The sequence below is a fragment of the Leptomonas pyrrhocoris genome (genome assembly GCF_001293395.1).
Source record: "Leptomonas pyrrhocoris isolate H10 chromosome Unknown, whole genome shotgun sequence".
Classification (NCBI taxonomy): Eukaryota; Euglenozoa; class Kinetoplastea; order Trypanosomatida; family Trypanosomatidae; genus Leptomonas; species Leptomonas pyrrhocoris.
This window is the reverse complement of record NW_015438387.1, coordinates 204,920-217,576: the sequence shown is the minus strand read 5'-3', so window position 1 is coordinate 217,576 and position 12,657 is coordinate 204,920. Positions and strand designations below refer to the sequence as shown.

Here is a 12,657-nt window from a genome sequence, read left to right as displayed (position 1 = left end):
CGTTTGCTCTGTCGATAAGGAGTTTTTTCCAAAGCAGCACATTTGTGTTCTTCTCTCGCTGCCGCGCTCCCCTTTCTCGCCTTCCTATCTTCCTCACTTGCTACGCAGACTTTCCAGGGTCTCCTGCTCTCTCGCATCGTTTCAGCGTCACGGCGTTCGAATCGACTACTCTCCAATAGTAACGAGTATCCAAGAAGGAATAAAGGAAATCATTTATCTGCCTTCCCATGTCCTTTGCAAAGAAGCAGTCGGCAAAGAGCGCCGCCCCGACGAAGGAGTCTGTCAAGAACCCCGTCATCTATCACGGCTCCGTGCTGCTGCACAACCTGCCTACCAACTTCAACAAGGTGTACAACCACACCGTGCGTCGCCTGCTCCCACCCGCGCAGCACAAGAACATTGCAAAGAACGTAAATCTTGTGGAGGAGATTGGAAACGCCACGATGTGCGTCGAGGTGGCGAACAAAGCCACGGCGCACCTGCTGTACCGCCAGCTGCAGAACCGCAAGGTCTACGGCCGGCGGTGGAAGGTGCAGTACGTCCCGGTGAGCGCGTTAGAGTGCAGCCCGGAGGCGTGCCTGGTAGACTGCTTTCTCGTCCCGGCGGCGTCGCAGATGTTGGCGGAGCGCGCGCTGAGTGGGATCCCTGGGTTTCTGTCCTTTATCGACACACCAGATGAGCTCCTGCCTGCTGGTGGCGGTGCCGCGCCGTCGCCGATTCGCGACGCGGACAACGACAGTGAAGCAGAGGAGGGCGACGCGAAGAACTTTTATGAAGGCCAAACACGGCACAAGCTTTTGGTGTCCTTTGCGGATGAGGGGAGTGCGCTGCACGCGCGTGCGGTGTTGTCGGGTCGTTTGGTGGGGACGACTGGGGTGCGCATGTTCCTTGAGCGTCGCAGCACGGCAGGCTCTCACTGAGGACGTCGGCCCCTTCTTCTTCTTTTTTGGCTCACCGTTGTTTTTCAAGCATCACTTAATGACCTGGGTGGAGATGTGCGCCGTCCTCCCTCCTCTGTTTCATGGCGGGCGGGCACGTCACCTCCTCGCAGTTTAATAGTGAACATTTTCTTCTGTTTTTGCGGTTAATCTAACGCTGTGCATCGTACTCGAGTACGCTTGTTGGAACTCTCTAAGTGGTGATAAAAGTGCGGCCGCGCACATACTTCCCGATCAAGGTTGTGTACTGGCAATGAAAAAGAAAAGAGTATCGAACGATGTCGCCGCCTACGTGCTTTTCTTCGACGAGGGTCGTATGCATCGATGTGGTATTGAGCCAACGCCTTGCCCTTTGCTTGTTTTGTTTTTTCATAATGCCAAAATCACTCACCTGCTTATGGTAGTTGTGTCTCTCCTCGGTTCCGCAGGCTTCGGAATCACCGTTTGGATCCGTTGGATCGTGTGTGCTATGTGGCATCGCAATGGAATGAAACGGAACAAGGTCTTTGCAGTAGAGCTCGAATTCGGTGATGCATGTGGCTCCTCCTCATCCCTTGTGCCTCCATCTTCTTCTGTTTTCTTACTTTCCTTCTTCTGCTAAAACAATCTAATGCGCCACTTCCCCAGAAACACGGAGGAACTTACGGCGAGCCACATCCACCGCGACGAAAGCAGCCATGTCTCGTAACAGCAAGGAGTTCAACAGACTTGCCGATCGTTTTGCGGTCGAATACGATGAACAGCGCCTCGCCCTGGAGCAGTGTCTGCAGTCACGCATCAACGACGACATTAACTTCGTCTGCCAACGGCAGAAATCTGCGTATTTGGAAGGCATCGCTCAGCTGTTCTGCAAGAAGGAGTACGACGCCGGCGTCAAGTGCCAGAAAAGCGCAGGAGAGAGGTGGGCCTCGGACTGCTTCAAGGAGAACGTCGCTTTCGGTCAGTGCACCGACCGCGTGCTGAAGCAGATGTATGTGTACAACTTAGAGCACGACAAGAAGAACCCCGCCGCCAACTGAGAGGTCTTTAAAAGGCTGACAAAGCTGCTTCGGCATCCGCCCGCGGCCGTCGATGGCGAGGGAGGGATTTGCTCGTTGCGTGTTGACTCTAGTGTTTTTCTCCCTCTTCTTCACATGTACGGACTTGTATCGTTGATCTCGTGTGCCTTAGTGCGAGTTTCAGGGTCTTGTGCCTCTGTCTGTGCACTTCAAAAGAGCAAAATAAAATGGAAAATAGACCGTTTTTCCCCTCCCGCATTTTATTTTGGGCGTGGTGGCGATTTGTGTTTGTGTATTGTGTGGTAGGGGGTGATGCAGCGTAAATCCTTCACATGGTATTGTTCCTCCCGCGAATGCCTCTCTCCCTCCCCCCTGTCCAGGACGCAGTAGCCTATGCAAGGCGACGTTAGCATCTTCGCCTTTTTCTGCTCTCTCTGCTTCTTCATCGTACCCCTCAAACACCAGAAATGGAAGCAAAAGAAAATGTAATATTGACAGAGACGACGACGACGGACACACCACGCACAGCAGCCAATGTTGACCCTGCAGAGGGCGTTGAAGCTTCTCTGTGGAGCAGCGCCGCACGCTGGCGCTCCTATCTTTGCGAGCGCTCCGTCGTCTTTCGAGCTTTGCAAGAGGAACGGGAGCGGGGGTGGAGGTCGAGTGCGCTGGATGCCTGGTATGCGCGCCGGCAGGCACCCGCTGCGCAGTCTTCGTCGACCCATGGGACCATGAAAAGCACCGACGCTTCGACGACAGAGAGGAGGACTGCTACGGGCCCAGCTGGTGTTGAAGCCGTCACATCCGCTTCCGCTGCCTCGACTTGCGCTGTCACATCTCCCACAGCAGCCGCGGGTGGCACCACGTCCTTTGTTGACGCGGACGTTGTCGTCCTCGCGGAGCGTTACCGGCAGCACGCCCGTAGCGTCACCCAGCTCGCCGCGAGCTGCTTCTTTAGGCGGTCTCCGCGTTCAGCCGAACCTCCGCTTTTCCTTGACTTGGGGTGCGCGCCTGGCGGGGTATCGAAGTACCTGCTGGAGGATTTAAAGTGGCGTGGCGTGGGTGTCACCCTCGCAAGCGCCAGCGGCGGCATTGAAGTCGATCCTGCGCTGCTTGGAGAGGACCACCGCCGGCATGACTACTTGTTATTGGATGGCGACGTCACACAGCCGCCCGCGAGCTGGCATCGATCTGCCGCCTACGCCCAACTGGCTTCTCACAACGCAACGGTGCATGACCGCACACCTCAAGCGCCAGACACGGTCACCGCTGCGGCTGTGCTGTCAGTGGATATCTTCCAGACAGCGTCGCCAGCCTTGCCAATGTTTCATTTTGTGAACGGCGGCGCGGTGCTGGATCACGGGCAGCGGCAACGATGGGCCAAGGAGGTGGAAGAGTGTGTCTCGAGCCCCGCACCCAGCATCGATGCGGTAAACCCACCCAATGTTTCTGCGTCTCTCCCGACCACCACTGTAGCAGCTCTGCCGGCGGCTGGCGTCTCTCCCCGCAACTTCTCTGTACCGGTGCTGCCGTGGTTTACTCTGCTTGTCCCGCAGCTCAAAGCAGCGCTCACGTACGTGGCGGATGGCGGCGCGATCATGCTGGTGCACGGCGCCCCCCACTGCGCCAGCCTCTTCATTTTATTACGCTGCATGGAGGAGATCGTTGGCGCGGCCAACTCTGCCGCGTGCCATCGCGGCTGTCAAACGAGGCTGCTGGAGACGATGTACTTGGCGAAGCCACCCCTCTACGTTTTGTGGACGGATGTATGGTCACCGACCGCCGCCTCGACAGGAACACCTTTCGGGCCGACGAAAGAGTCGTCGAGAGAGGCGCAACGACGTCTGTTGGAGTCGTTGGACTCTGCGTCACCGCGCGTTTCGCCGTTTGAGCAGAACAACGCGCCGTCCGACGCTCATACGGGGGCTCCACGAAGCACATCGTGCACTCGCAATACGCTCGAGGAGAAACAGCGCTTTTGGCTGGGTGAGTCCGACGAGGGGTTTCGGCTGGCGGTGGAGGGCTTCGCGCGGTACGGGGCGCTGGCGGAGGCGATTTGGAGTCGCGTTGAGGCTTTTCTGCGCCGTCGCCGCGAGCGGGCAGAGCGAGAGATGACGACCCGCACGACACAGCACTCGGGTCGCGAAGTGAATGGGCGGCGCGGCCGAAGCACACTTGGCGCAGGGAAGCGCATGCGGGGCGATGCGTGAGACACCGTAAATGACAATCAGAGAAGGGGGTGGAGGCATCCTTTCGTAATGAGGCCATCTCGCCGTGGTTGGAGTACGAGCCGACAATGGCAGCCACTTTTTTTTCTAATGAAAATAAACCAACAGAAAGTAATCTGTTTGAAAAGCGGTGCACATAGGAAGAAGCAGTCTGGCCGCTCAAAGTTATCGGCCTCTTCTGTTTGCTGCTGAGTTACGCACCCTTACTGTTCCTCTTCGTGTTGAGGAGCATCCACATCAGCGAAGACTCTTTCGGGTACTTTGAACACAAGAAGTTGTGTCGCCAATCCACTACGATTCTTTTTCCTCACTTCCCCTCTACGCAACTTCTATTTTTTTCTCTTTTTGGTTTTACCATTTCGTAGTTTGATTGTTGAGTGCGTTCCTCAACAGGAGAAGTTAAAGCATTGTGTTTGCTTGATTTCAGTGCACACACGGCTCTTTCCCACACACGCTCACATACAAAGTGTTTCCGTTGTGCTTGTCAGTGAGTCCGTCTTCACGGATCTCCATCCGCCGTTTTTTTTCTCACAAGAAAACGACGTTCATCTGTTGAGAAAGAAGAGAGGTGTGCGCTACTGAAACTGCCGTGGAGTTGCAGTGCCTGTCTCCCCCTTCCACTTCTTACGCTCCCTCTTTGCACCTCGTGACGTTTAAGCTGGCGGCGAGTGCGTACGGACCTTTCGGAGCCGAACTTGCAATCGTGCTTTTGTAGAGAGCTTTCCACAGTGGTTGCCTGGTCCTGCTCATACTATTATTGTTGTTTGAGAACGAAAATAGAACATCGTTTTTTTCTTGTTTTGCTTTAAAAAGATTTCTTATTGTATTTAGTACTTTTCTATTTCTTTCGTTCCCAATAGTTTCACAGCAGTGACAACAACCGTACGCAACGGTGGACAACTGACTCTACATTTAAGTCTCTACAGGAGAAACACGAGATCGCAGTACACTATCACCGGTTTTTCCCTTTTTTTGAAACCCGAAGAAGAAGAGTAAAACATCAACCTTAGGGTTCGGAGCGTTCGTTCAGTAAAACATATTTATATTTATTTGTGGTATGCTTTGTGGCTTTGGCTTTGTAGTTTTCTCCTCTTTTTCCTTTTCCTTCTATCCTTTCTCGTGTTCGTTCTCCTCGTTTTCTTGCGTTGGACGTCTCTATCTTTGATCCCAGCATCAAATCGATTGCTGCGAGGTGATCGCCAGACGTACATCCACCAAGACAGGAAGACGTTTTCTCTATTTTTTTTTTGTTTCAAGTTTTCATCGCCTTTCTTTTTCTTCTCTGTTGTTCTTGTCAGCAATCTTAACCTGTACTGCCCTGTGCGACCTAGTGCTATTATTATTATTATTATTCTCTCTCTGAGATTATTATTGCACGGCGCACGTCCGCTTATTCACGCCATTCTCCGCACGTTTTATCTCTATGTTTGGATCAACGGTTTTTAAAAATTATCTTTCTTTGCTACACCTATCAACAGAGTCAACAGCACCCGTTATAGCTATATGTATGTACCGGGACACACTGTATAAACAATCCCACACGGTGACACAAGTGAATTCTGTCTGCTTTTTTTTTCCGTATTGTACAGGTAACTCGCACGTGCAGTATCTGTTCTGGGAGGGTATCCAACGCAGGTCGAACTGCCGTAAGGCAAACAAAAAAGGAAGGAACGGATCGGTGACACTGTTCTACCCACAGCAAATTAGACGGAAGGTATTGAAATAAGGGAAAAAATAAACACTTGTTTTTACTCGTTTATTGATTTTTGTTGGTATTGCAAAAGATCGTCGTTCCCGTTCGGGAAAAGGAAAAGAGAAAAACACCTCCACGATGTTCTTCAACACGGACGCCGCCAACGCGTACTTTCTGCGTTCCCACAGCACGCCGGTTTACGACGACAGCGAGGATTTTTACGTTGCTTCTGCGACCAGCGGTGGCGTAGCGCGAGGGGGAAATACGAGCAGCAACGGCGACGACTTCACCATGGATTTCTACGAACGCAGCGGCCGCGCGGGCCTCCCGTCACGGCAGCAAATCAACGCACCGCAGCGTACTGCCTATCGAGCGGCAGCTGAGCAGGGAGTCGAAGGCGACGACTACGCTGGAGGCTATGGGCGGTGTTTTCAGCCCTCTCCGCCGGCGCGACCGCCGATGGGTGCTGCTGCGGCGCCGCGTCGCTCTCCTTCTTCTGTTTCCGCCGCGGCGCAGTACGGCGCCACGGGCCGCAGCGGCGCTGATCTCCTCTACGAGGCACGAAGTCGTGGGTACGCGCCGGGCACAACGGAAGGCGATATTTGGTCTCGCGCGGCGTACCTGCCTCGCGCCTCCCGCCCTTCATCCGCCACCGTCCCTCGACCTTCTCAAAACGTTGGCGGTGGGGTTCCAGCGCCTTCCCCGGTCGCCTCCGGCCCTGTCCGTCTTTCTACCACAGTGGAACCAGTAACGACATCCGTTGCAGGTTTGCAGGACACTGGGCACGGCCGCAGCACCGGCAGCGGTGGTAGAAACTACCGGGAACGCCCCAGCAGCGCACCCGCCCACCGTGCATCTGCACCTGCTGTGCTGGATGGCGGCAGCGCCTCCGCCGGGGTCCTCCCCGCGGCGACCCGACTCACTTTGGGCAACGTATGCAGCGACGGCGCTCGCACCTTCGCGCAGGGTTCGTTCACTCCGCAGCAAAGGCAGCCACAACGGCAACCCCGCCGCGCCCCCGTAGCGCCAACACCACCGCAGTCGCAGCCACCGTTAAATTGCACGCCCGCTCGTCGCTCGCCGGAGGGTTGGGCCGGTGGGCGCTGCGGGGAGACGGCCGTGTCGTTGCGACCGTTTCCATCGCCGGCTACAGCGACGCCACGTACGTGCGGCGCACAGGAGCTGAGGAATCGCTATGCTGGGCTAACACAGGACCGCATTATGACGGACGCGGAGGAGGGTTCTGGTGGCAACGTCTCTGCTGGGTCGACCCACGATCTCGCAAAACACGGCGGCGCCTCACAAAACATACCATCCTCTCGTCATGCGCGCCAAGGCGGTGTATCTGCGAGCCAGGAAGGACGCATCCCACCACCTATCTGCGCAAATGCGGTGCCGAGGTGTTGGGGGAAGACGGCGGACGCAGTGGTCGAGCCGAATGTAGCTACCGCTGCGTCTGCGTCTGCACCGCAGCGGAACGCGCATTCCGACGAGGAGGATGGGCAAGAAGTGGTGGACAGCAACGACTTCGAGGGCCCGCCGCGTGCGCCGTGGTGGACCGTGGACGTTACACTCGCGTTTCTCGCTGGCCACTATACCTCGCCTGCGGAGGAGGCGGAGGCGATGCTCGCGGCTGCCACGGCACCGTCTCCTGCAAACACGCGCGTTGTCCGTTCTGTTCGGTGCCGCACGCCTGTGCTGCCGGCGGACGCGTCCTTGGAGGAGGCGTGGGAGATGACGCGGTCGTTCTTGCGCTGCGTCGCTCTTTCTTCCGTGGAGGACACCGCAGTGGCGGAGTTGCAGTGTGTACCGCAGGTGTACTCCTACTTCGATAAAGACTTCAACCAGTACGTGCTGCTGGACGCCGATACGCTGGCCATTGCGAGTGCACTTATTCGTGTCGTGATGGTGGTGTCCAGCACGGACGTCACGGTGTCACAGGAGCCATCGCTTCACCAGTTCTACCCACAGCAGCTAGACCCTACCAGCCTTTCACCACCGGCCATGACGTCCACGACTCCTGCAAGTCAACCGCCGCAGCATTGGGTGACGCCGGGCGAGCACAGTGGTCCTCCCTCGCGCGACCCCAGTGGGCCACCGCGTTGCCGGCGGCTGCCGTTCGACAACGACGTCGACGAGAGCTCCCCCGTTTCCCTCTCCATGATAAGGCAGAAGGAACTGGTGCAACGGCAGCGACGACGACAACCGCATCAGCACGACGTTGCGGCAGCGGACGACTACGCTCTCCCCTGGGATGGTGCCCGGCTGCACAGCCACGACATCTACAGTGAAGAAGATGCGTTTGTGAGGGAGAGGTACTACTACCGTTACGACCCACCTCATCAGGAAGAAGTCAACGAGCAGCAACAGCAACAGCAGCAGATAACACAGAAACCTGCCGAAGTGTGGGACATCGTACTTGTTCCTCACGAGGAAGATCAGCGGGAAGAGGAAGAGGACGACGGCGACAACAGCATGGGTGGCGGCGCTGCCGCTGCCGTCGTCGATCCACAATTGTATGCACGTTGCCCGGTCAGCGGCAGGCTGCATCGCCTCTGTAACGCTCCTGCTGTCCTGCGCGGGCGGTTGAGTTCCGCACCGCACCACGCTGCCGTTTTGCAGCGCACCCCCGCGCCGCGTCCACCTACGGCACCGACGGCCTCTTTCAACCGATACGGCGACGCCTGGGACGTGTCGGGAGGACGTGTGGAGGGTGCCGTCGCCGCCGCCGCGGCATCGCGTGTCCTGCGCCCGTCACCGCCGATGGTGCAGCCGCAAGCGCCCCCGCCAACGCGTCAGGCCCCATCGCTACAGCAGAAGCGGCCCGACCCACAGTACTTCGACGGTCTGCTCCTCATGCGCAGCACCGTGAGCTCTCTGCAACCCGCTCCACCTTCCACCTCCTGGCTGCACACCGGTTTGACGGACAGCTGTGCCAGCCGCGGGGCCTCGCAGACCAGCCTACTCGCCCCGAGCCCGCCGCGCTCCTCGCCCCCGCCGCACCAGGCCTACCGCCTCGCCTCGCACCCGTATTTCGACGCGTCGTTCTTTTCCCCGCAGCGGGTGCCGCCCGCCGCGGGCAGCATCACCGCCTTCGCGAGCACGTCGCAGCTGCAGCGCCACACCGGGGCGTCGTCATCGTCGTCCTCGCCACACGCGGACGCGCTCGGGGCTTTGCTGCGCCGCTCCGCGGAGGCCATGTGCGGCAAGTCGCAGAGCGCTTGCCTCTCTAGCGAGCACGGTGCGCAGGTGAAGAAGGAGAAACAGGCCCCAAATGAAGGGGAGACGGTGGTTACAAGCACCACTGGTGCGACGACGACGATGACTGCGCAAGTGGCGGCGGCGGTGGGGCAAGAGAACGCCTCCTCTTCTTCCTCCTCACCCCCGGCGAAGTCCACACTTTGTCCGCCGTCACCGCCGGATTTACCGGCACAGGACGGTGTGGGAGGACACGTAGCCTCCACCGCCGCTGAAGAAGTGGAGCGGCTGGTGTCGCCCGCCGAGGACACGGCAACGATGGAGGCGGTGATGGCCATCGCCATCACTGACGCTCAGCCCGAAGTTGCCGCGAGGAAAGAAGACAGCGTGTCTGAAGGAAAACCCGCGGTGGAAGAGCACGTCCCGATGCCCATCGTGCCACCTCCCATGCATATTCATCATGAAGGCGATGACAACGCTGTGGATGCTGCGCCGCCGTATCCGACGCCGCCTGCCGCTTCCGTTGACGCTTCATTTGATGACGCGAAGCTTGGCCGAGCCGAAACGGATGCTCTGCACTCAGCAGCTCACGTGATCACCACTGACGCAATGCCGATCATCGACGACGAGGCAGAGCTTCAACTGATGGAAGAGGAAGAGAAGAGGGAAGACGCCGCGCCGCTGGAAGGCAACGACGTCGAGGACAAGCTGCTGCACGTGGAGGAGGAGAAAGAGGAAGAGCCGACATACAATGGCGACGAGCAAACGGACACCTACCAGGACGTAGTGCTCGAAGAGCATGTGAGCCCTCGACACACTCCGGCCGTTGGCGCTGCGGCTGTTGCATGGAATGCGCACAAACAAGGCAGCCGTGCTGACACACCCGCGGACGCGAGCGAAGGTGATGTTGCAGCTGTCGGGAAGGAGAGTATGACAGAGGCGAAGAACGAAAGTCTTGCAGAGGCTCCAGCTGTGAAGGATAACGTGAATGCTGCCGTTGCCGAGACCACAGCTCCAGCGCAAGAAGCTGGCACCGCTAAGCCAGCGGAGGAAGTCAACGACGATGCACCCGCTACTGCTCCTGAGGAGGCGCAGATTCAGGAGAAAGAGGCCGTGACCGCCAAAGTGGAAGAAGGTGTGGAAAAGGAGAAAAGGGATGATCAGGACGACGCGGCAGGAGGAGGTCAGCGGCACCTGCTGGACATCACGGTGGAGGACTCTACTGTGCATCACAGCGAAGATGCGGATGATGGTGCTGTGCCAGAAAACGCTGCAGGAGGCTCTGTCGAGGCAACTGATGCTACACCTGTAGGTACGGAGGATGCCAGTGAGGAAGAAAGTGAACAAGTCGGTGCCTTACCTCTAGACGATGCTGCCGTCCAGCCGGGGGACGTCCTCGCTGATGCTATCGTCGCGGCCGCCACCACTATTGACACCACGGCTGGCTCCCACCCCGAGGATGCGTCTGCTGAGGCCGATCACAGGGAGGCCGTTGCGGCCTCTGAGGAGCCGTCGTATCAGGAGGAAGACGTTGCCGATCAACCTGTCTTGGCAGCGGTGGCTGGCGCAAATCGGAAGCACCAAGTGGCGCCCAGCGCAAAAGACGAAGTGATGGGTGAAGAGCTAGATCTTCTCGGTGCAGTGGATGTAAACGACGAGGCGTGGGCAGAGTTGGAGCCGGGCAGCAATCGCGAGAACAGTAATCACTGCGAAATTGGCGAAGCCGCTAGGTCCCCGACACCTGAGGGGGCCGCACACACGGGGGAAGTGGAGATGACTGCTACGCACCACACAACCGCGACTTTTGTGCAAGAGCCACAAGACGCGAAAATGGAAGGCGTCGCTGCACTGGGCGTGGAGCCAAAGGAAGAAACAGAGGTTCATTCATCAGCTGCTGCTCCTGAGGGGGAAGAGCCCGCGCCGGCACACGCGACGTGCAACGAAGCGCACTTCGTCACGGTGCATCACAGCACCGCTAAGCCGACGCTGACACTCGCCGCGGTCACCGTCGCGGACAGCAGCATCAGCAGCTCAGGTAAGGAGCAGCGACTCGCCCCCCCGAAGCTGAGCAACCTGGATCGCTACTCCGGCATGACCGAGCTCAGCACCGAGTCAGCCGAGCAGCTGTCACAGTTGCAAGATGACCTCGATGCGCCGCCCATGTTCCAGCGCAAAGGTGCGAACATAACCGCCGTCGCCGCCGCCTCTTTGTCTACGCCCACGGCCCCTGCCATCACCACTACCACAGCCGCCGCAGCGGGCAGCAGCGGTGCTGGCGTATCGAAATGGACGAGTGTTGACGCCCCGCGGCACAAGCCGGACAACGCCGTGGCTGCGTGCACCAGCGGCGAGGCGGTGGTCGGGGAGGCCCGCCACCCCCCCACGACCACCACGACGCACGACATTGACAACGAGGACGCGATGACAGACGCACCAATGAACGCCTTCCATGACTCGATGTCAACCCCCACGCCCACGTTTACGCGGCCAGAGGAGGATGAGGATGGACCGGGGGAGAACACGTCCGTGATGGGGACGACCAACACGGGCGATGCGGCGGATCCGCAGATGCACATTGCGTGCTCCTACACCAGCGTGCCGTCGGAGAGGGCGAGTGCGGGGGTGAACGTGCTGGTGAAGGAGGAGACGCAAGACACGAGACGGCGTAGCGTGGGGAAGAGCGTGGAGGAAAGGGACGCAGACGCGAACAACGCTGTTCCTCCGTCGGCCTCGGCCAGGCTGCCGTCGCCGCTGCCTGCAGTCGCGGCCGAAGAAGCAGAAGAACACGAAGAGGTGAGCTTTACGCATGCGATGAACGAGACGATCGAGAGCAGCCCGTTAAAACCCGTCTCTACCAGCGTCGCCGCGCAGGTGGATGTGTCAACCGAAGCGGTGCCTCTCACGCAAACACCCCGGACTACTATCACGGGGTCCGGCAAGATCTTTCCACCAGATCCGAGCCCTGAGGTCCACATGCCGGCCGCCGTCAATTCGAAACCGTTGGTGGAATTAAACGACGAGGCGGGGTACACGCAGCAGCAGCCACCATATCAGCCTGGCGCCGCTTCTCACACAAACTTGTCGCTGCCGCTCGGCTCGTCGACTCAGCAGCAGACGACTGCTGCGCCGCGCGAGGAAAGCGCGATGCGGAAGACGATGGTGCTACTGGGCTTCCCCGGCTCTGCGTGGGAGTACATCATGACACATCACTACGAGCCGATGCATGACGCTTTTGTCACCGACGCCTCTGCCGCAGTGGACGTGCCGCACTCTGCTATTCAGGACGTGCGATACAGCAAAGGCAGTTTGATGGTGGACCTCTATGTGTTGCACCCTGCCGGCATCGGCGAGCAGGAAGTACGTGATCTGATGTGCAACTACGAGTATCCGCATCTGTGGACTCTCTACGAGGCGAAGAAGCGGGAGCGGAAGAGGCTCCTGCATGGCGAGGGCGGCGGCATCCGGTGCTGCGACTCACAACAAACAAAGCTCTCCGCTCTGGAGGAGGTGAAGTGGTCGCCATACGCTTAATGGATTCGTAGTCCGTCAAAACCATGCATTGCTGTTGTTGTGGTTCCGTGGCTATCTCTCTTTGAGGCTTC

General features: G+C 58.4%; 4 protein-coding genes across 6 annotated transcripts; all 4 read left to right on the top strand.

Annotated features, from left to right (window-relative positions):
- Positions 1 to 107: 107 nt before the first annotated feature.
- On the top strand, positions 108 to 920 carry ABB37_09425 (hypothetical protein; the record flags this gene model as incomplete). 3 transcript variants are annotated; one of them, XM_015808885.1, is made up of 1 exon in its annotated part: positions 108 to 920. In XM_015808885.1, the coding sequence occupies exon 1, from the start codon at positions 228 to 230 to the stop codon at positions 918 to 920; it is 693 nt and encodes a 230-aa protein (XP_015652598.1). In that variant the 5' UTR covers positions 108 to 227. The 3 variants fall into 3 exon arrangements, with proteins under 3 accessions (XP_015652598.1, XP_015652597.1, XP_015652596.1); XM_015808884.1 differs by having other exon boundaries at positions 117 to 920; XM_015808883.1 differs by having other exon boundaries at positions 145 to 920.
- A 644-nt stretch (positions 921 to 1,564) lies between these two features.
- ABB37_09424 (hypothetical protein) lies at positions 1,565 to 1,957 on the top strand (the record flags this gene model as incomplete). Its single annotated transcript, XM_015808882.1, has 1 exon — positions 1,565 to 1,957. Exon 1 carries the CDS (start codon positions 1,616 to 1,618, stop codon positions 1,955 to 1,957), a length of 342 nt encoding a protein of 113 aa, XP_015652595.1. The 5' UTR covers positions 1,565 to 1,615.
- A 443-nt stretch (positions 1,958 to 2,400) lies between these two features.
- ABB37_09423 (putative mitochondrial hypothetical protein) lies at positions 2,401 to 4,146 on the top strand (the record flags this gene model as incomplete). Its single annotated transcript, XM_015808881.1, has 1 exon — positions 2,401 to 4,146. Exon 1 carries the CDS (start codon positions 2,404 to 2,406, stop codon positions 4,144 to 4,146), a length of 1,743 nt encoding a protein of 580 aa, XP_015652594.1. The 5' UTR covers positions 2,401 to 2,403.
- Positions 4,147 to 4,528: 382 nt separating this feature from the next.
- ABB37_09422 (hypothetical protein) lies at positions 4,529 to 12,586 on the top strand (the record flags this gene model as incomplete). The annotated part of the gene is made up of 1 exon (XM_015808880.1): positions 4,529 to 12,586. Exon 1 carries the CDS (start codon positions 5,996 to 5,998, stop codon positions 12,584 to 12,586), a length of 6,591 nt encoding a protein of 2,196 aa, XP_015652593.1. The 5' UTR covers positions 4,529 to 5,995.
- Between the last annotated feature and the right edge of the window lie 71 nt (positions 12,587 to 12,657).